Here is a 23,989-nt window from a genome sequence, read left to right as displayed (position 1 = left end):
GAGCGAGTGGAGGAGATGAAGGGGTTATGTGGATGGTTGGTAGGCTTTAAGGAAGAGGTGGGTTTTCAGTGCACATTTGAAGGAGCACAGAGTAGGAGAGAGGCGGATGGAACGAGGGAGGTCATTCCAGTGAAGGGTGGCAAAAAAGGGGTGTAATGGGTGGTAATAGGGTAAGGTAGTGAGGTTAAGAGGGTGGTTGATGAATATTATAAGCTTGTCTGAAGAGGGAGGTTTTCAGAGAATGCTTGAAAGTTTGTAGACCAGAGGAGAGTCTTATTCTATTTATTTTTAGTACCATAGCATGTCTGAGTTAAAGCGTTTTATTTTGTCAATGCTTTTTTTAAAATCCTTGTTTCTGAAAGTATATATTATTGGATTAAACAATGGAGTTATCACAGTGTAAAACAGAGACAAGACCTTGCTTGTTATCCGTAACTGTCTTGTAGGAAACACATAAACGATGATTAGTGTCCCATAAAATGTGGAAACCACGATCAGGTGGGAGCTGCAGGTGGAGAAGGCTTTCTGTCTTCCTGTAAACGATGGTATCTTTAGAATAGTTATGACAATATACACATAAGACATCACAATTATTATAAAAGGAATAATTGTGGCTAAAATACTCGTTACGAAGTTCTGAATGCGAATTATGGAGGTATCAGTGCAAGAAAGCAGCAGTATGGGTTCAAAATCACAGAAGAAATGGTCAATAACACTTGGTCCACAGAAATGTAAAGTACACATAGATATGGCGTTGATTAACATCATCGCAAAACTCACCATCCAAATCATAATAACAGATTTCACACAAAATGTATGATTTATTATAGAGTTATAGCGTAAAGGGCTACAGATGGCCACATAGCGATCATAAGACATCACTGACAGGAGAAGACATTCCAAGGACTCTGTGGTGGCAAAGATATAAAACTGAGTGATGCATCCACTAAAAGACATAGTGCCTCCTTCATATAGGACAATGAGAAGCAGGTTAGGGAGAATATCTGTAGTCAGTATTATGTCAAACAGCGATAGCTGTGTGATGAAGAAGTACATGGGAGACTGAAGATCTTTGCTCAGTAGAAACAAAACCACGATAAGAAGGTTTCCAAAAACAGTCACAGCATAAATGATAAACAGAAGCAAGAACAGAGGAAATTTAAAATCTTGAAGATTTGGAAACCCCAGAAGTACAACAGAAGTGATATTGTTCTTGTATGTTACCTAGTAGAGGAACAAAAATCTCCACATTTGTTTTTGTTTTTTTTGCAAGATACAACAATGCACATTGAAAGAGCTGATAGACAAGCAAGGGGGTGCTCCATGGTGTAACATTCTTTATTTCAGTACTTAAAATTGTAAACACAATGGGCCTAATTCATCAAGGAACGCACATAGAGTCTGAGTCAATAAGGAGACAAAACATAAAAAAGGAGTATCTTCTCACCTGGGCAAAACCATTTTGCATTGGCGGGGGGAGGTAAATTTAAAATGGGACAGATTTATAGTTGGGGTAGGGCATGTGCTAAATCATCTTTAAATTTCAGTGTAAAAACAAAGCTATCAAGTATTTGTGTGCTAGATGAAAAAACAGCCAGTATTTAACTTGCGTGCAAAATAATAAACTAATTTGCACCCCTTGCATTGTAACATGGTTTGTCCCAGAGAACCTTTACTCCTTGTTTAGCCATACTTTCCTTAACCACTCAGACCCATAGAACGCAATCTGCAGTTTTTAAAATTGGGCCGAAAAATACCTCAAGTGCTCCTGTATTCGAGTTCAAGAGGATCTCAGGAAGTGTTTCTAGTTGAATATGGCTATAAGTGCACTCTGCCTATACAGCACTTTACCTAGGCAGACAGACACAACATACTGCAGGATACACACAATGTATATATATATATAAAGTCCCATCAGATCGCACAGGTAAAAAAATTATTATTAAATACATTAACACCAGTTATTTCTTTTTACATGAAATACATAGATCAGAATGTTCTTAATGCCTACTATACATAAAATAGACTTCATTGCAAACACATATTCTGGCATGCACACACGACCGTCATCATTATCAATCGGCACTTACGCCTGCCCTGTAGCTGTTGCAAGCGACACAGTTGAAAAAAACGTATCTCAGCGAGGCCCCTGAGCTTGTATCGGATGAAGGTGTCTGTGTTCGACCTTGGTACGCCCTTACTGTACATTGTCTATATGCATACACCCCGTCCCTCCCACGTTCTGCCCTTGAAATCATAAGCAGTCGGAAGTGTCCTTGGCGTTCAAAGATGAATTGCATGCACTTGTGTTCACTGGTGTATAGTCAGTTTCTGAGCATGCGTAGAGCAATTTTGCGCAAAATGTGGCATGTATTGGGATTTACGTTCCTTAAGAAATCAAGCCCAATATGCATATCAGATTAATGTATACATTGATAAAGACGCAAGTGACCAGCTGGAACTGTTAGTGAAGATAGAGAGGAACTCCAAGATGCACTCTGCCCTGGGACTAGCAGTGTGCCAAGACACACCCTGGTACGTTTGATCAAGGGGTAGATTCAATTACCATGAGGTTCAACCTGATCACAGGTGTTTCCATGGGATGTTTTGGGTTAAATTCTTCACTCATTCAGCAAAGATGAGAGAAGATTTCTGTACTGGATTGGCAGTATTTCACCTGGAAACACCTTGTGATTGATTAAATCTGCCCCATAGACTTCAGAGGAGGTGGCTTGACGCTAAAAGTGCTGGGTTTAATTCATGAGAGGGATCCAATAGGAATGGATAGGTGTGTATGAATCCTCCAATCAGCTCCACTCTCTAGATCTCCAATCACTGCATAGAGGGGTAAATTAACCATAAGGCATCAGAAGGCTTAAACAACAGGTTACGTTCTGATCTGACTCAAATATACAGATATACTTTTCACAACATGCCTAAAACTATATGCCTAAAATTATATACTAATCTCTACTTAGTGTGTATCCTGAGAAAAAAAAGATTAGGTGAGGTTGCAGGGTTGACATGAATGTATTATGTATACTCATGTTTATTCCTATTTGCATAACTTACTAAATACAGAATTACTAGAGTTCTTCACAGTTGACACAGGAGAGGGGACTATTGCTAATGCAGAGAGAATTAATAAACAAATCTGACATTTTCTAGATATAAGAACAATTTTGGAGGATTTTCTGGTAACAAAATAAAAAGACAAAGCAGCCCGGAGATCCTGGCTGATACCCAGTGGCCAAAATAATGTGAAGTCCATAACACTTGTAAATGGTAGCAAAATATAGTTTTACAAAAAGAAGAGAACAACTGGAGAAAAATCATAAACTTCCGGAGAAGATGGGAAGGGAAAGTTAATAATACTCAGAAGGGAAGTGCTCCCAGAAGAGTTTCTTGTTTTGATGACCACATTAGCATCTAATAAATGGACAGCTGAAGCATACCAGAAGAACTCCACAATTGGACCTGATATAGAAGATGACAGATGGGTAGGAGAAAGGTACGGTGGCTTAGTGGTTAGCACTTCTGCCTCACAGCACTGGGGTCATGAGTTCAATTCCCGACCATGGCCTTATCTGTGTGGAGTTTGTATGTTCTCCCCGTGTTTTTGCGTGGGTTTCCTCCGGGTGCTTTGGTTTCCTCCCACACTCCAAAGACATACTAGTAGGTTAATTGGCTCCTATTAAAATTGACCCTAGTCTCTCTCTCTCTCTCTCTCTCTCTCTCTGTCTGTGTGTGCAGGTTAGCGAATTTAGACTGTAAGCTCCAATGGGACACGGACTGATGTGAATGAGTTCTCTGTACAGCGCTGCGGAATCAGTGGCGCTATATAAATAAATGGTGATGATGATGAAAGTCCTGGTTTCTTTTTGCTTCCCTACTTGGTGCTGATATCAGTGTTGCTAGCTGTAGCAAATGGAGCATGCCCAGATTTCGGTCACTCAAATTGTCCAAGGAAAATCCATCTGCCACAACTTTTTTGGGGGAAATGGTTAAGTACTACTACTAGCCTCATTTATATCTTAAAATAACAATGAGAGTGATGGGACAGCCTCTGTACATGGGGACGGCATTACATGTGTCAATTTTGTATAATGTCAGAAAATGTCTTTTATGCTGCAGTTTCACACTATTACAGTGAGTTTAATAGACCAAGCTTGGTTTAATTATGTATGTCTGTGTCTAATTGCCTTGTAATGTCTTATTGTGAGCTAGGGGTCCTGCAAGATTTGTATAATCCATTTACAAGACACAAGACACAACCAAAGTTGAGTATATTGTTTTTTAGGTGCACAATTTAGACGGTGGCAGTCATTATTACATATTACATATATTACATTACTTTTACTAACCTACAAGGCCATCAACAAAGCTGCACCAACATACATCTCCTCTCTTGTCTCAAAATATCTCCCAACTCGGCAACTCCGTTCTGCACAAGATCTGCGTCTCTCATCCACTCTCATTACATCCTCCCATTCCCGGCTACAGGAATTTTTTCGGGCTGCACCCACTCTATGGAATTCTCTCCCTCGCACAATAAGACTCTCCTCTGCTCTACAAACTTTCAAGCGTTCTCTGAAAACCCACCTCTTCAGACAAGCTTTTAATATTCCTCAACCACCCTCTTAACCACACTACAAAACCCTATTACCACCCGTTACACAATTTCACACAAGACAACAACCCTCTGACCAACATTGTTGTGTGACACGCCGAGTGTACTATCCGAATGGGCTAAAGTGCTACACTATGAAATGACGTCATTTAACATAGACAGACTGAAAATGCAGGTTTTAAAGCGGCAATACTCGGATTCCACATCTTTATGCCATTATACATAGCGTGGGGTCCGGCTATTGCCGCTTTAAAACCGACATTTTCAGTCTGTGTATGTTAAATTATGTAATTTCGTAGTGTAGTTCGTATGCCCATTTGGATATTACACTGGGTGCTCATTTAAACCTTCGTAAAAAGTGCTTTTCGATTACACAGTAAGTAGTCTCTTTATTATTATCGCCCTTCTACCAATCCTTATTGTCCCTTCATTTAAAAGTATGTTGCCTTCCCCATAGCCGTTAACCCCTACCCCACCCAATTTAGAAATACAAGTTAAAATCGCAACATGTCTTATGTAAAGTACAATCGATTTTGACTGTATTTTACAAGCAAGGTAAAGCTATGTAGAAACATGATTCAGCACTCGTCCCCCAACATGCCAGGTCCTTGTTCGAAAAAGCAAAGGAACAGAGACTGTATCACTGCATGGGAAATGTGTTTGTCACATAGTTTTACTATAAAGTACCATAGAAAGATGATGCTCACCTCAGCTACATCAGGAATCCATAGGAATTCCCCATCTGTTGTAAATGTTGTATTCTCCATATGATAATCTTTGCTGGAAGGAACCATGACAAACACATTTCTGAGATAAAAATATATCACAAAACTCTGTCATATAGTGTAATCAGTGCAGAAGATTGATCATCATCCCAATTCAAAGTCATTTTATACATTAGTACAGAGTGTGTCATAGATCTTGTGATTCCGTGGAGATTTCAAGGATGTTTGTGTAATTATTATAGAACTTAAAATAATTTGTCTCCAGAGGTTTAATATTTATAGAATCTTGTGTTCATTCTAGAAGTTATAGGGTTTATTTTACTGTAGAGTTTTACATATATCATGTATTCTTAGTGCCTAAAGTGGAATATACTGTATATAGACCTCAAGAAAAAAGGAAGTAAAATTAAGTTTGGATATTGAAATTGTAAAGACACGGGTATTAATTGAAATTGAAATCTGTGATGTCTTTGAGAAAAAAAACAGAGCTTACAAATACTTTTCACAACAACCCCATGGGGTAAATGTACCAAACAGCGAGTTTTCCGGCGGGTTTGAAAAGTGGAGATGTTGCCTATAGCAACCAATCAGAATCTAGCTATTATTTTGTAGAATGTACTAAATAAATGATAGCTAGAATCTGATTGGATTTTCAAACCCGTCGGAAAACTCTCAGCTTGATACATTTACCCAAAGACGGATTTAGACCTCATGGGGCCCTAGGCAAGATACTGATCTGGGGCCCCCTCCCTGAAAAAATCCATAGCACTATAGTTTTTAGCATAACATATACCCCTATTTAGGTGCTGGCTGGCAGACTTTAGTCCAGGGGAACAAGCACATAGCACTGGCCCATAAGTAGCGGCCCATTTTTAAAGGTTGGTCACACCCCTGGCCCTGGGAGTGCCCTCTGGGGACCGCTGGGCCCTAGGCAATTGCCTAGGTTGCCTAGTGGTAAATCCGGCACTGCATTTACCCACATGACTTATAATTGAGGTTACAGCTTTGTTTGTGGTGCAGAGGAGCTGCCTACTAAAAAGGATGTCTATGACATACACAACTGTGTAGAAAGATCTATACAGGAAAGAGGAAAATTAAAAACAAATGGTTTTAAGATTAGAGAAAAGTGCACAGTGGGACTGATGCAGAGTTAATGACAAAACGGGTGTAAATGATGCCGCATTTGTGCAAACTCACCCTTATTGTACTCAGCCAAGATTTAAATGCCCCTTTCCTCCCAGACCCCTCCTCTCCTGGAGCAAGCAGATGTAAGGTCTAGAATAGTGTAAGTCTATTAAGTTTCTGGGCATGCACAGAATGATTCACGCAAGATCAGCTACGCAAACTGGGGTATGTCCAAATGTACATCAGCCCCACAGTATAGGCCTGATCCATTAACCAACGTTAGGCCATTTGCATGTTCTACCTTGCGTAAAAACGGCCTGTGCATGCATGAAAGCGAGAATTAATCCAGTGAACACAACCTCATGCAATTGATGTTCACATGCAAATGACACTTCCCACTGCTTACTATTTGAAGGGTGAAACAGGGAGATGAAGCCGAGGACTAACGTAAGCAATGTATAGGACAGGTGTGCCATGGGAGAGCGCACACATAAGTGACCGATTCAAGCACTGGGCATCTCTCAGATATGTGTTTTTTAGTCGTATCACTTGCTCCAGCTACAGGGCAGGTGTAAGCGCGGATTGATAGTAATGATGGTCAGGGCCGTCTTTCCCATTGGGCACAATGGGCAGGTGCCTGGGGGCCCTGCAGCCCAGGGGGGCCCGTTGGAGGCAGCAAAAAAAAAAAAAACCTGGGGAAAAAAAGACAATACTTACCTTGCGGTCAGCTGGCAATCCGGCTCCCTTAATGGTTTCCTCCTCCGTCCGGCACTCGCAGTGCATGTTGGGCGTGACGTCATCACGCCCGCCTGACATCCATTGTGGAGCGCGACGGAGGAGGAGACCATGGAGGGAGCCAGATCGCCAGCTGACTGCAAGGTAAGGTCTTTTTTTTTTTCCAGGTTTTTTTTTTTTGCTGCCTCCGACGGGCTCCCCTATATATAATCTTTTTCTTTTTTTTTATATATAGGGGCCCCGTGGTGCACTGCTGTGCCCGGGGGCCCAAGATGTTCTTAAGAGGGCCCTGATGATGGTCGCATCTGCGTGCCAGAACATGTGTTTGCAATTAAGAGCAAATGCATATAAAAAACTTTTTATATACAGTAGGAATTAATGACATTCTAATAAATGGGTTTTTTTTTAAGTTTTCAATTTTTATTAAAATGAGACTTTATATTGCACTTATGCATTGTGCATATATCCTGCAGTGTGCTGTGTCTGCCTGCATACAGCATATGCCATATAGACAGAGGGTACTTATACTTATATTCAACTGGAAACAATTCTTCAGATCTGCTCATAGGGAAACAGAGGGGGGGTTTACTAGTGCCTGGAAACCCCCTCCAAGCCTGGGGCACTGTATAATTGAACTGGCTGGATCCTGCCCCCACTTCACATGGCTCTGATTGAAAAGAGAGAGCTGCATGCACCTAACAGTAGTGCACGCAGCATTGCCCATGTATATTATGGGGATAGGGAGAGTTGGAGAGCAGCCAAACACTCTCTAAAATGATAGCCCCGCTCCCATGAATGCTGGTCACGTCCACTGGTGACGTGGTGTGGAAACCCCCCTCTACAAATCTTGCGTTTGCCCCTGCTGCTTGTACATTTAAATAGGCGTACGGATGTGTGATTTCGCACGTTTAAAATAACTAACATAAATTGTGTTCACTTTGCGTTCCTTAATGATTCAGGCCTTATATGTAACCACACAAAATCATTACTAAATAGACATATAGTAAAGTCTAATTGCCTTATCTAGTCTGCCCATTGTATTATTAGTAATTAGCAAATGAAAAAAAGCACAGGTTGTGCTTAGCAATAATGAGTATGAGTATTTAATATTTCAATAAGCAATATTTTTTCATTTATTTTTCCTTATACTCATGTTCAGCACCTTCAAACTGTGTTTAAAGGTTTTTCTTACCATTATTTATTTTGGACTGAGTCACTAAGGAGCGTAGCTACAGGGAGTAATAAACTTCCCGCAAATAGGCTCTGCATACACCCGTCATCAACAAGGAACGCCCATCTCTGCTCTAATACACAGGACGCTGTAGGATATGTACCTGCCACCTCCTGCAGCAGCCTCCCCACTCCTTATATATATATATATTTTTTTAAATTTGTTTACTGAGGTTTTTTTAGGGATTTAAAAAATAAAAGAGAAGGAAGGAGGCGGTGTATGGGGTCCAGTCGGGACCAATGTTATTTTGATAATAAATTTATTTGTATATAAACATCATTTAATCATTATTCACAAATAAACATATATATAAATCATGAACAATATAGTAAAGAGGTGAAATGAGGTCCTTTGGGTGAAGGTTCTAAGAGGTGAGGAGTAAAAATAGGTGATTGAAGGAAATGAGAGGAAGGAGGACAGGAGCCTGTTAGTAGAGGATAGTGGTGGGATGGAAACAGGAAAGTGTATGAAGGAGTAAGGAGTATGGTTTATTCTATAGGTCTGTTGTGAAATAGTAGGTCCAGGCGTTCTAGTTGGAGGAGAACTAGAGGGGACGGTTATGAATAATACTGGTGATATGTCCCATTTTATGGGTTTGCCAGATTTTCGGAATGAGTGTTTGAATAGTGGGTGGGTCTGTCTTCTTCCAATTAAGGGCGAATAGGCATCTGGCCGCTACAAGATTGTGTCCAATCAACTTTTGTGTGTGTTTCGGAGTATCAGTTACTGTACGTGGGAGAAGGTAATAAGAAATATTGTCAGGGAGTCGGACTTGAATAATATTTTCAATCAGATTACGTACCTCTTTATAAAAATGTGCTATTTTGGAGAAAATCCACCATATGTTGGCCAGGGTGCCTTCCCCTTCCCATCCTCTTCAGCATGAGGTAGAAGCATTAGACTAGATGGCTCAGAGTCTTGTGGGTACCAGGTACCATCTGAATAGGAGTTTGCATGAGTTTTCTTTTAGTTGTGTGCAAATGTAGCTTTTAGCAACAGCTTCACGGACTCTGGTCCAATCCTTTGGGCCAAGAACCTCCCCCATGTCCTCCTCCATTCGAAGCTCATGTCTCTATTTAGTAGGTTGCTTACGCTTAATAAAGAGTGAATAGAACATTGAAATTAAGCCTCTGGAGGGGGACCTACCAAGACAAAATAATTCGAGCATGGAAGGGGGATGAGGAATTTTGCATTTTATTTTGTCGTGATAAAAATGGCAAACCTGTAGATATTGGTATCCCAAAGCGATCTCGGAGAGTAGAGAACTCTGGGAAAAGGGTAGAAGTCCATTCTTTAAACTTATTGGGGTCCAGTCCTGGGATGTTCCAAAGAGGGGTCATGCAAGATGGGTCAGCTATCAGGTCGAAAGTTCGAGTGCAAAGGTTCCAGATCGATAGCATGAAACGTAAAGTTGGAGGGAGTAGGTAAGACTGGGGTCGATGTTTAGGGTGGATTTAGAATAAAGAGTAGGGGGAGAGCATGTGGAGTAGATGACCCTCTATATCTACCCACAACTTGGTATGTGAGTGAGAGTGAGTTAATATCGCCTCCATCTCTTAAATGGCTGCATAGAACTTTTAGGCAGACTCTAGGTCTCTAGGATGCCCAAAGGAATTTAGTAATACTGCTTTGCAGATTTCTGAGAACCATGATGGAAAGGCTAATTGTGAGTGTTTGAAAAAGGTAGAGGAGTCTGGGGAGCAGGTTAATTTTTACTGCTGCCATTCTACCAATCAAAGAAATATTTTGGGAAGCCCATGAACATAACTCTTTTTTGAGGGTATCTATCAATGGGGGAAAGTTTGTTTGGTAAAGTCGGTCATAGTGTTTAGTATGCTAAATTCCAAGATATTTTAAGTTTTGGGTTTGAAGAAGGAGCAGAGAGATCTTGAGAGGAAAAGCCTCTATTTTTCAGTGTTAATTTTAAAATTTGAAAGTTTGTCATATTCAGTAGTCACTTCTAAAGCTAATGGAATCGTGTTTTGGGGGTTGGTCAGTGTAAGTATGATGTCATCAGCATAGAGAGACAATTTATAATCATTGGGTCCCGCCTTGATACTGCTATATTTGGATGATTGCGAAGGGTTCAGATAGTGGTTCAGATAGTGGTTCTATTGTAAATGCAAATAGGAGAGAGGATGGGGGCTCCCCTGTCTGGTGCCATTCTTTATATGAAGAGAGGGTGATATGCAACCATTTGTGAGGATAGACACCATGGGGTTATAATAAAGGGCTGTAGATACCTGTAAGGAAGGGTCCGATAAAACCCATTTCTGAATTGGTATGATGCATGAAGGGCCAGGCTATACAATCAAATGCCTTCTCGGCATCGAGTGCCATCAACAGAGTGGGGGCCAAAGTTTTCACTGCATGGAGTACATCTATTACCTTGCAGATGTTATCTCCTGTTTGGCGGTTAGGTATGAATCCAGCTTGGTCTGTGTGTACCAAGGTCAGTATGACCAATGCTAGTCTATTCGCTAGTAATTTTGCGAAGATCTTGAGGTCTACATTAAGGAGTGAGATGGATCGGTAATTGGAGCATAGAAGATGAGTGTCACTCACCGGACCGTGAGTGCCTCTTCCCGGACATTTAGGAACCGTGGCCGTCCACCATCCTGAGGGTCTGCGCATGCGCAGCCCTTTTCTATACTTCAGTGTATACCCCTTTAACTTAATTGGCAGATCAGGCAACCTCCCTATATTAAGCACCTGTGGTCACTACCACGTTGCCTGATCTTGGAGTCTCATTCCTCATGAGTCTCTGAAGGTGTTCCTGTATTACTTGTGTATTCAGTGCTGCTGATTCCTGTGGTTTCCAAACCACTTCTACTACTGTGGTTCCATACCACTTCTACCATCAACTTTATCATCATGACTGTTTGCTGATTCCTATCCGCTGCCTCCGTGCACTACAGTCTTCTACACCACTTCAACGTTATTTTATATCTATGTGACTGTTTGCTCATTGCTATCCGCTGCCTCCGTGCACTCCAGCTTTTACCTCACTCACCTGCTTCTCATCAAGTCTGTTTGCTGATTGCTATCCGCTGCCTCTGTGCACTACAGTCTCCTGCTTGCAACTCGCCTGTGTTCAACATCGTGACTGCCAGCTGACTACTATCCGCTGCCTCTGTGCACTACAGTCTCCTGCTTGCAACTCGCCTGTGTTCAACATCGTGACTGCCAGCTGACTACTATCCGCTGCCTCTGTGCACTACAGTCTCCTGCTTGCAACTCGCCTGTGTTCAACATCGTGACTGCCAGCTGATTACTATCCGCTGCCTCCGTGCACTACACTCTCATCTCATCTTTGCTGTGACTTCCTCGAGACTGCCGCTTTTCATTACCATCTGCTACACTTCGTGATCTACAGCTCCGGCCCTGCGCTGCACTCCTGTTTCCCATCGCTGTTGGTTCCTGTGGTTGCTACTGGTTACCTCCGTGTGCCGCTGAGTCCTGCCGCTGTGGTCAGCGCTATCGTCCATCTCCTGCTGATCCACTCTCCACGCCTTCACGTGTTCCACTGGCCTCTACCCTCCTGTCAGCATTGGATTTGTATCTCTTCTACTACCCTCTGCTGGATCATCTCCATTCTCCTGGGTTTCCTATGAGTCCAGTTCCACGTGTTGCTGACTCCTGTGGATTCGTGTCCCTGTCGGTCTACTCACCTGTGCGCTGCACCTGCTAGACCGCTGCTTCTCCTATCCAGGGACTTCCTATCCAGTCGGCCTCCAGCCGCTCAGGTACCGCTGCAATCCCATCTGACTGCTACTGCTGAACCACGGTATGCATACTTCTCATTGACTGTGCTGTGTATTGCATATCTTGCTGGACTGTGTTTGGTTCTCTCTGGAGTCTGCTATCCGCTGAGTCTATTGCCATCATTGACTGTGTTATCATTGTGCTGGACTACTTCAAGAGACTTTCTAGATTGCAGACCTGATCAGTCATTTACATATATATATACCTATATTGTGCATATTACTGTGGATCGTGTATAAGGTGCCTGTGTATATCCTGTGTTGCAGTCTTCCCCCGTGCACCTCCTCACATATATATGCAGTGGTACAACTTGCTGATGTCAGACCACTGATCCCTGTTTCCGGTATCACCTGTTCCATTATCCTCTCACAGAGCAGTGGTACAACTTGCTACCGCAGACCACTGACTACCTGGATACCTCCACTTGGATTCCATTCCTTCACTCAGACAGCGGTACAACTTGCTACCCGCAGACCGCTGACTCTCATCACCTCCTTGTTTCTGTTGGACATTCCACCTCACTATAGCAGTGGTACAACTTGCTATCGCAGACCACTGACTACCTTCACGTGTCCTTGTCCATACAGTTCCTTGTGTATCATTACCTCATTATTACCAGTGTTGCTAGTCATAGACTTTCCTGAGCATCTCATCGGCCATCATTTCATGTTCCGTGATCACCCAGCTACCAGAGTACCCTATTACCATCTACATTGCTCTGGTAAGCCTACCATCTGGTGATCCCTGGGTAAAGACTCCTAGTGCCCGTGACAGTAAGATCAGGCCATGACAGACCCAGATGTGGAACCTACCGCCAAAGAGATGCTGCAATATCTGGTTACCCGTATGGAACAACAAGATGTTCGTCAACAACAGTTGCTGCAATGTTATCAGACTTTAGTCGCCCAAGTAACTTCTGTGCCTAAGGTAGCAGCCACTGTTGATCCTTCCGTGTCGTCATCTTCTTCCCCTGTGCCATCCCAGGTGTCTACTGCTTCCACGCTACACCTGCCTACTCCGTCAAAATATGATGGAGACCCCAAAACCTGTAGGGGTTTTCTTACTCAATGCTCAGTTCATTTTGAGCTCCAACCTCAAAATTTTTCTACCCATCGTTCCAGAGTGGCCTATCTTATTTCATTGTTTTCAGGACAAGCCCTGGCTTGGGCTTCCCCTCTGTGGGAAAGAAACGATCCATTGTTACAGGATAGTGCCGAATTTATTTCCACGTTCCGAAGTGTATTCGATGAACCAGGTCGTGTTATTTCCGCTGCATCCAGCATTCTCCGTCTTCGCCAAGGATCTCGCACTGTGGCTCAGTACGTCATTCAATTTAGGATCTTAGCCTCTGAACTTCAGTGGAACACTGAAGCATTAATTGCCGCCTTCTGGCAGGGGCTTTCCGATAAAATTAAAAACGCACTGACTTCACAAGAACTACCCTCCTCTTTAGAAGATTTGATCTCTCTTTGCCATCGTGTAGACCTGAGGTTTCGTGAAAGAGAACCTGAGAAATCAACTTCGGTTAAAACACCTCTTCTCTCAAATCCTCAATTTCACCCAGCTTCATCTCCGGTGATACCCATGGAGATAGGTCGCTCCAAATTAACTTTAGAGGAGAGGGACCGAAGAATAAAGAATAGACTTTGTATCTATTGTGCCGATTCTACGCATATGCTCAATTCTTGTCCCAGGAGATGCCGGGCTCTAACCAATACTGGGGAGATAAGGTTAGGGTTCCTGCAGTCCTCTCCATCGTCTATGAAATCTAAAGTCTGCGCTTTGGATGTGACTATTTCCTTTGCTACCAAAACCTTTGAGTCACAGGCATTGATTGATTCCGGAGCAGCAGGAAATTTTATTTCCAAATCATTAGTAAACCAATGGTCTCTACCAGTGATTACCTTAAAAACACCCATTACTGTGACGGCTATAGATGGATCACGTCTCATCAACGGTCTCATCACCCAGAGTACGTCTCCAGTAACCCTTCAGATTGGTGCCCTGCATCATGAAGAAATATCGTTTTTGATCCTTCCTGTTACGACAAGTCCGATTGTCTTAGGCCTTCCATGGCTTCAGTGTCACTCTCCCCAGATTGACTGGCGCACTCCTCGAGTTACATCTTGGGGAACTGAATGTCATCATCGTTGTCTCTCCCAAGTGGTTTCATTCAAAAGACAGCATTCGTCTATTCCACCAGGTCCTCCTCCACAAGATCCTTCATCTACGGATCTGTGTGATAAAGTTCAGTCTGAACGCCTTCCTCCTCATCGGGCGTTCATGACGTCATCGGACGTTGAAGATGGATCTCAGGAGTCATCTTCAAAAAGTCAAGTGCTGGTGGTTCACGGTCACCATCCGTCTTTTCCGGAATTTCCTGCCCTCCCGCCCACCCAAGTTCCTGCGGTGGAAACTGTTTGTCAGACCTTTAAAAATATCTGGTCTCAGGTTAGAACCTGTTTAAAGAAGACATCTGTCAAATATAAATCTTTCGCTGATAAGAAGAGGCGGGCTATTCCACCACTAAAAATTGGAGATCGTGTCTGGTTATCCACAAAAAATATTCGTTTGAAGGTTCCATCCATGAAATTCGCCCCTCGTTTTATTGGTCCATATAGGATCATTCAAGTTATCAATCCAGTATGTGTGAAACTCCTTCTTCCTAAGAGTCTTCGGATTTCTAATGCCTTCCATGTATCTTTGCTCAAACCTCTTATTATCAACCGTTTTTCAACTCCTCCCTCAGCTCCGCAGCCAGTTCAAGTCCATCAGGAGGAGGATTTTGAGATTACCGAGGTACTAGATGCAAAAATTTCGCGAGGAGTCCTCCACTTCCTCGTTCATTGGAAGGGCTTTGGTCCTGAGGAGCGCTCTTGGATCAAAGCTGAAGATCTTAATGCTCCTGCCCTTTTGAAGAAGTTTTACTCCAAAAATCCGGACAAGCCCGGTTCCAGGCGTTCTGTGCCCACCTTTAAAAGGGGGGGTACTGTCACTCACCGGACCGTGAGTGCCTCTTCCCGGACATTTAGGAACCGTGGCCGTCCACCATCCTGAGGGTCTGCGCATGCGCAGCCCTTTTCTATACTTCAGTGTATACCCCTTTAACTTAATTGGCAGATCAGGCAACCTCCCTATATTAAGCACCTGTGGTCACTACCACGTTGCCTGATCTTGGAGTCTCATTCCTCATGAGTCTCTGAAGGTGTTCCTGTATTACTTGTGTATTCAGTGCTGCTGATTCCTGTGGTTTCCAAACCACTTCTACTACTGTGGTTCCATACCACTTCTACCATCAACTTTATCATCATGACTGTTTGCTGATTCCTATCCGCTGCCTCCGTGCACTACAGTCTTCTACACCACTTCAACGTTATTTTATATCTATGTGACTGTTTGCTCATTGCTATCCGCTGCCTCCGTGCACTCCAGCTTTTACCTCACTCACCTGCTTCTCATCAAGTCTGTTTGCTGATTGCTATCCGCTGCCTCTGTGCACTACAGTCTCCTGCTTGCAACTCGCCTGTGTTCAACATCGTGACTGCCAGCTGACTACTATCCGCTGCCTCTGTGCACTACAGTCTCCTGCTTGCAACTCGCCTGTGTTTAACATCGTGACTGCCAGCTGACTACTATCCGCTGCCTCTGTGCACTACAGTCTCCTGCTTGCAACTCGCCTGTGTTCAACATCGTGACTGCCAGCTGATTACTATCCGCTGCCTCCGTGCACTACACTCTCATCTCATCTTTGCTGTGACTTCCTCGAGACTGCCGCTTTTCATTACCATCTGCTACACTTCGTGATCTACAGCTCCGGCCCTGCGCTGCACTCCTGTTTCCCATCGCTGTTGGTTCCTGTGGTTGCTACTGGTTACCTCCGTGTGCCGCTGAGTCCTGCCGCTGTGGTCAGCGCTATCGTCCATCTCCTGCTGATCCACTCTCCACGCCTTCACGTGTTCCACTGGCCTCTACCCTCCTGTCAGCATTGGATTTGTATCTCTTCTACTACCCTCTGCTGGATCATCTCCATTCTCCTGGGTTTCCTATGAGTCCAGTTCCACGTGTTGCTGACTCCTGTGGATTCGTGTCCCTGTCGGTCTACTCACCTGTGCGCTGCACCTGCTAGACCGCTGCTTCTCCTATCCAGGGACTTCCTATCCAGTCGGCCTCCAGCCGCTCAGGTACCGCTGCAATCCCATCTGACTGCTACTGCTGAACCACGGTATGCATACTTCTCATTGACTGTGCTGTGTATTGCATATCTTGCTGGACTGTGTTTGGTTCTCTCTGGAGTCTGCTATCCGCTGAGTCTATTGCCATCATTGACTGTGTTATCATTGTGCTGGACTACTTCAAGAGACTTTCTAGATTGCAGACCTGATCAGTCATTTACATATATATATACCTATATTGTGCATATTACTGTGGATCGTGTATAAGGTGCCTGTGTATATCCTGTGTTGCAGTCTTCCCCCGTGCACCTCCTCACATATATATGCAGTGGTACAACTTGCTGATGTCAGACCACTGATCCCTGTTTCCGGTATCACCTGTTCCATTATCCTCTCACAGAGCAGTGGTACAACTTGCTACCGCAGACCACTGACTACCTGGATACCTCCACTTGGATTCCATTCCTTCACTCAGACAGCGGTACAACTTGCTACCCGCAGACCGCTGACTCTCATCACCTCCTTGTTTCTGTTGGACATTCCACCTCACTATAGCAGTGGTACAACTTGCTATCGCAGACCACTGACTACCTTCACGTGTCCTTGTCCATACAGTTCCTTGTGTATCATTACCTCATTATTACCAGTGTTGCTAGTCATAGACTTTCCTGAGCATCTCATCGGCCATCATTTCATGTTCCGTGATCACCCAGCTACCAGAGTACCCTATTACCATCTACATTGCTCTGGTAAGCCTACCATCTGGTGATCCCTGGGTAAAGACTCCTAGTGCCCGTGACAATGAGTTTGCGCACATCTTTCTGTGCATTGGAATTTGGCATCGTGGGAGGGGAACGTTCAAGGTTAGGGTCCAGGACCGCATTAAAATCTCCACCAATTATGATTCTACTTTTAGCAACTTTGGAGAGTTTTATGAAAAAAACTTGCAAAGAAGGCACTCTGTCCTGAATTGGGGGCATAAACAGAAGCTATTGTGAGTTGTTCTTGGTGGATTGTTCCAATTACTGTAATAAATCTCCCTTGATCATCAGGTGGTTTCTGGAGTAAATGGATTGTGTTGTGTAGTAAGATAGCTGTACCCTTCTTCTGACAATTGGAGGGTGAGTAGAAGGTTTGTGGGAAATGTTTGCCAGCTAGGTTGGTATGGGTATGCATGAAATGACTTTCCTGTAAAATAAACTATGTGAGCTTTGAGACGTTTAAAGATTTGTATCATTATGGTACTTTTTGGGGATAATTAACACCATTGACATTCAATGACATAATCTTAAGTGACATATTTTGAGGGCGTGGTCTGGGCAGCTGATGGTTCTTGGTCAAAAATAAGAGTATTATGTTCCAGTGGCATGAGGAGTGGGGATGAGGGACCTAAGGGGGAGAAGCATTAGCAAAGGAGCCGGGGGAGCAAGGGCAGAACAAGGATTGGCAACCGATAAACGGAGACCAGTTATATGGTACATCTTTTATGTCAAGATGTCTGCGGGTCTGGGTTAGGGAGTAAAGACATAGCTGGGGAGTTTTAGTGATTGGTGTGTATGTGAGAGGACGGGACCTGGGAGGGCTTAACGCAGTCTTAGGTAAATTTACATAGCTAGATTTAATTAAAACAAAAAAATCTCAGGGGGGACTATAGGATCAGTTGGACTACTAATAAGAGCAAACCTAGGAGATAAATTTGAGGCATACTTTGAGGATTTGTGGGGGAACCATTTGTCTATGAAACTGAGTTAGGGGCAAATCTTATAACAATATATATAAAACAGTATATAAGGTTACAGTATATATATTAGTATGTATAACAATATAACCTATGACGCTATAAGTAGCAACAAACAATATTGAAATGAAGTGTAAATCACATTTGAGTTCTATTTATAGAAAGCCTGTAATCCAACTGTCAATAGGACAGGGAGGAGGGACAGGGGTAGCTATATGAGTGGTGGGTCTTCAGCAAGTGGTTTAGGAGGTAATGGGGACATCTATCTTAATGTTGTCTCTTCGTCTCCCCAGTATCTATGAGGAGTGTGTAATCTCTCCATTTCAATTAGTGAGTTATGTAATAGAAACTGGGAGAGGGGTTGGGTCATAACAATAATACTATATTTAATTATTTTAAATACAACAATATCACATTTTATATGATATCATATTATACTTTACACATTTACTATATATAATAATAATAATAATACTATATTTATAAAGGCGAAATTTATAACAATATATATATATATATATATATATATATAATAGTATATATGATAACACTATATATATTAATATATGTAACAATATAACGTTGACATCACAAGTAGCAATAAACAACATTGTAATGAAGTGTTAATCACCTTTGAGCTATATTTATAAGGGAAGAAAACCTATAATGACTACTGCAACCTCCTTCTCTCTGGCCTACCTGATTCTCACCTTGACCCTCTTAAGTCTATCCTTAATGCTGCTGCCCGCCTCATTTTTCTCTCCCGCCGCCCTGTTTCTGCTGTCTGCCTCCAACAGTCATTACATTGGCTCGCCATGGCCTACAGAATTAAATTTAAACTCCTCACCCTCACCTTTAAAGCTTGTAATCAATCCTCCCCTCTCTGCATCTCCAATCTCATCTCTATCTACACTCCTAGCCGCCCTCTCCGCTCTGTCTTTGACCGCCGTCGTACTACTTCACTGATCACCTCTTCCTACTCCCGTTTCCCAGGACTTTGCCCGAACTGCTCCCCAGCTGTGGAACGATTTTCCACATTCCATCAGGTTAGCGTCTACTCTTTAAGGCTTCAAGACTCATTTCTTTATTCAAGTCTATCAGTCCTCCACCTAACTCCCTTATCCCGGCTTTCTCCCCCAGTTAGTACCACCCTATATGTGTCTCCCTCTCTCCTTTAGGATGTAAGCTCTCAGGAGCAGGGCCCTCTTTCTGTGTGTGCTCTTTCTACTATTCCATCACCCTCTGTACCTCTTGGCCTGCTTCCCTAGTACTGTTTTCTTAAGCTTCAGCCTACTTCTCACTGATTTCTACCATCACTTTCACTCATTGTCCCAGAAATAATTTGATTTGCATTACCATGTTACGTGTGTATGTGTGTATATATTTATATATTTTTGTTCTTCATATTTTGTTCTTTATGTATCATGTTGTGTCATGGGTTACTGTTTTCTGTATATGTCATATTCGGCGCTGCGGACCCTTTGTGGAGCCTTATAAATTAAAGATAATAATAATGATAATATAATCCAGCTGTTTAAGAGGACAGGGAGGTGGGATAGAGGAAGTTGTGGGGAGTAGAAGGTTCTTCAAGAAGTGGTTTAGGTGATTGTAGGGATATCTATCTCAATGTTATCTTATGTCTTATAGCTAGTTTTGGTATTTGTAAGAAAGAGTGAAAGAAGGGAGAGGGAGGAACTAGGAGAGAAAAATATTTAGTCACTTGAAGCAGCCAGTCGTAGAAAAGTTTTACAGAAAATTATGCTATGGACCATTCTGCTTGAGGGGGTTTCCCAGATAAGGAGGTCGTATTGATTGTCGTCTGGGGAGGATTGAGGGGGATCCATATTTTTTTAAGAGCATTCAGTCCTTCTTCTGGTGTATTGATTCTGTAGGTGATGCCTTCATCAGTCACGGATAAGTGGAATGGAAATCCCCAGCGATAGCATTTTTTATGATTTCTTAGTGCTCTCTTTTGAAGAGTGGAGGGAGCGATGTCTTGGTAGATTTGTAGGTTATTTCCTGAGTAGGGGACTACCGGGTTATTGCGAACTAAGGTTAGGAATTGTTCCTTTATCTTAAAGTATTGGAATTGTACTACTACATCTCTTGTTGGTTGACCCGGAGGGGGTTTTGTTCTTAAACGCGGTGAGCTCTGTCTAATTGAATGTTCTGCAGTGGGGAGTTAGGTAGATATTCTAGATAGGCTGGGAGAGAGTCTGTGTCTACTGTCTCAGGGATGTTTCTGAGTCGTATATTGTTGCATCTAGAACGATTTTCTACATCCTCAAGCTGTTCTTTCATCTATTCCAGTTCAGAGTGAATATCTGCAAGATATCTGTGCACAGATTCCTGGTAAGTACAGATATCATCTACTTTGTGTTCCTGATCGTCTGTACATGTACCTATTGAGGTTATTTCTGACATGAGATTCTGCATCACGGCTCTCATTTCAGATTGATTTGTGGTTTGGATCAGTTTTATAGGTTCGGGAGTGGAGCAAAGCACTCCGGTAGGGGCTGGTTTAATTGTTTCTTAGTCAGATATGTGAGCCGATTTCTTCGATGAAGGCGCATTGGTCCGTTCTCCACGTTTCACAAACATCGCAGGGATATGTGGAGTTGTAGATTTTTTGGTTTTGTAAGACATGGGTGTAATAGAATGAATTCTGTTATGTACTATTGTAAAGGAGAGAGAGTAGCGGTGAATAGGGGTTTACCCTGATACAGTGTATATTAAAAAGATTTGATGTTGCGTCTAGTCCCGAGCCTGTGCAAAGATTACATGGTGATATTTATGGTAAGGGAAACTGGACTTAAATATTAAAATTAAAAAATGTAAATTCTTTTTTTAACAATTCTACAGAGCTGCCGGGTAATGCCGCCAGACCAGGTGCAGCATTTAAACTAGACCCTTTGCTAGTGCAGGAGATACAGCTGAAATCAGCACACAGACCCTGAATGTATATATGGGTCTAGTTATATGGTGCAACATAATATATACAGCACCATAGCATAAATGACAAACAAATTTGGTAGAACAGCAACTTCAAACAAAAGATATTAAGTGAGAGGACCTCAGTCCTGACTTGGCGTACAGAGGCACACAAATACTAACAATTGAAAGTACTGATTGTAATTAAATGTGCTATTAGTTCAGTTATGAAATTTGCGACAGTCACAATAATTTGTAATGTAGGATTTTATTTTTGGTTTCAAGACAGATGATGACTGTTAGGTATTTCATAGGTATTTCATGGCAAGATAGAGGCCGGAATATGAAGAAAACATCCAGAGTAACTGATGTTCAGCTACAGAGGAAACACAGCTTGCAACTGATTAATAAGCACAAAAAGTCGCTGGTCATGGTAGTCTCAAACAGTGGAAGTAAAAAAGATCTTCACAGACACTGCCAGTTTATAGTACGTCAAACAGAATAATAACAGTTCTGATAGTAGAAAAAAGTACTCACAGGTGCATACTTGGAAAAGGAGGATATCCAATATTCCTGATCACATGAAGGCAAAAGCCTAAGTGCAATTGGAACAAGCCAAGTGTAGTATCAGCAGCCAGACTCAGGGGTGGATTGACAATAGACCTTACAAGTGGCAATGACCAACCTTAACATTATGAGACTGCTTGGGGCAGGGCGGGCTAGTCCAGCCCCAAAATGCAAAAATTTGGGCTGACATCTGGGTAGGCTGGACCGCGCATTGTCTGTTGCTTTACAGAGACAGCGCACAGCCATTTAGACAGGCAGTCCTGCCTGTTGGAGAGTCTTGTGTATCCTACATCCAGCCTCCTCCCCTTCCTCCCAGTGCTTCCTTTATTGGTTAGGACTTTGCACTGCATAGTCCCAGCTCAAGCAAGATAGCAGAATGCAGCATTCAATGTAAGTAGATTTTCCTCTCCTTCCCTGTCCCTGTGTGTGTTCCTCTGCCCCCCTCTTTGTGTGTGTGCCCGTGTTTCACCTTTGTGTGTGTGCCACTCTGCCCCATTTGCTGTGTGCACCACTGTCCCCTCCTTCGCGTATGGGCCCTTTTGTCCTCTCCTCCTTTGTGTATTTACACCTCTATCTCCAATTTTGTATATGTTTCAACTGCTCGCCATCTATCCCCTTCTTTGTGTGTGTGCCCCTCTCCCCTATTTGGTGTGTGCACCTCTGTCCCCTCCTTTGCATGTGGGCACTTTTGTCCTTTCCTCCTTTGTGTGTGTACACCTCTATCTCCAATTTTGCATATGTATCAATTGCTCACCATCTGTCTCTCCATCTCCCCATGTGTGTTTCTCTCTACCAAGTCTCCCTAATTGCTGTCTGTCTCCAAATTATGGGTGCCTGTCCCTTTATTGGTGTGTATGCCCCCCTTTGTCCCCCCATCCGTGTCCCTGCCGTTTCTCCCATCTGCCCCCATTACACATTTGTACCACAACTTTTCCCCCTTGTCTTCCACTTCTTAATTAGGGAGATAGGTGTGCAATGACTCATGCTCACCACAGCAGGAGAGGTAATGAAACATCAGCTGTCAGTGATTCATGCTCACCAAAGTTATCGAGGCTGTCCCAACACTCTAACAATGACAGAGTTTAATGCAGCATAGAAGGAATGGAGTTCCAGAGGTAAGGAGCAGTCACAGAGAAAGTTTTAAGGTGTTATATTGTAGTGAGTGTGGATGATGCAGCAATGTGGATATTTTGAGTAAAATGATGGAAACATCTCTTTAACCCTTTGCAGCTGAGGCTTCTTTCACCACTGTACTGAGCCTATTTTGGCACTTTTTGAGCTAGTCCCATTCCAACATAAATATCAAGAATTTGTTTAGGACATGCCCACACAAGTTATATCTTGTTTTATTTTTACAGAAGACTTGAAAATTCCAGAAAATACCAGTAGTCTGCTTATACATATATACCCAAAATGGACCAAAAAGTGTTTAACTAAAAATGTAAGAAAGTGATTTAAAGGCAAATGTATGTATTTTTTTCTAATCACCACCAAAAAATATTTTACGGGTCTTGATTTAGCATCAATCCACCTTTCCAAATCAGCAAAAAAAAAAGCAGGATTCTACACATAGGTTTTCATAATAAAATCTGCACTTGAAAATGATAATGCATTTTGAATAGTCTTGAATGAAATGCATAAAATATGTAGGAATAATGGGCCAGATTCATTAAGGAAAGTTAGGCAATGAATTGAGTGATTTTTATTAAGTTTTCTGGACAAAACCATTTTGCAATGCAAGGGTGCAAATTAGTTTATTATTTTACACATGAGGAAAATACTGGCTATTTTTTCATGTAGCACACAAATACTTGATAGCTTATTTGTATACTGAAATTTAAAGTTGGTCTAGGAAAAAAAACAGTATTTTCTTTATGTGTGAAATAATAAACTTATATGCACCCTTTGCATTGTAACATGGTTTTGTCCAGGAGAAAATTTAAGTAAAAAAAATGAGTACTTTCCTTAATGAATCAGGCCCAATATGGCTAGTCCATGTTTCAAAATAGACAACCTAAGCATCAAATAAGGACACCCCTGTGTTTATTAAAGCCAGGATTTAGGAGATCTGCGCATTATAACACTCCCCCCACATAGCTGGACTTATAAAAACTTTCTGTAGAGTGGCGTGTTATTGTCTGATAATCACTAGACAATAGCTATTAAGGGGCACATTACTTGAAAGAAGGGACTATCCTCCTTTAAATGACGGGTCCCCATAGTTTCTTGGAACCAGGATCAGCAGGATAAAACACCTTCCTCATCCTGGCATACTTTTTTTCTATTGTATTATAATCTGGTGATCAAATGTGATAATCAAACAATGAATAATAAGGGGTTACACCATTTGAGAGAATTTCCCCCAAGGAT

The 23,989-nt window shown here is 42.4% G+C and overlaps 1 protein-coding gene across 1 annotated transcript; it reads right to left on the bottom strand.

Moving 5' to 3' along the window:
- Window positions 1–288: 288 nt before the first annotated feature.
- LOC142150434 (olfactory receptor 10A7-like) lies at window positions 289–5,424 on the bottom strand. The gene is made up of 2 exons (XM_075205626.1): window positions 5,338–5,424; window positions 289–1,224 (listed from the first exon to the last, which is right to left on the bottom strand). Exons 1-2 carry the CDS (start codon window positions 5,422–5,424, stop codon window positions 289–291), a joined length of 1,023 nt encoding a protein of 340 aa, XP_075061727.1.
- Window positions 5,425–23,989: the final 18,565 nt, after the last annotated feature.

The sequence above is a fragment of the Mixophyes fleayi genome, chromosome 4 (genome assembly GCF_038048845.1).
Source record: "Mixophyes fleayi isolate aMixFle1 chromosome 4, aMixFle1.hap1, whole genome shotgun sequence".
NCBI classification, from domain to species: Eukaryota; Metazoa; Chordata; class Amphibia; order Anura; family Limnodynastidae; genus Mixophyes; species Mixophyes fleayi.
Note: the sequence above shows the minus strand (reverse complement) of the source record. Positions and strands in the feature narration are given on the sequence as shown.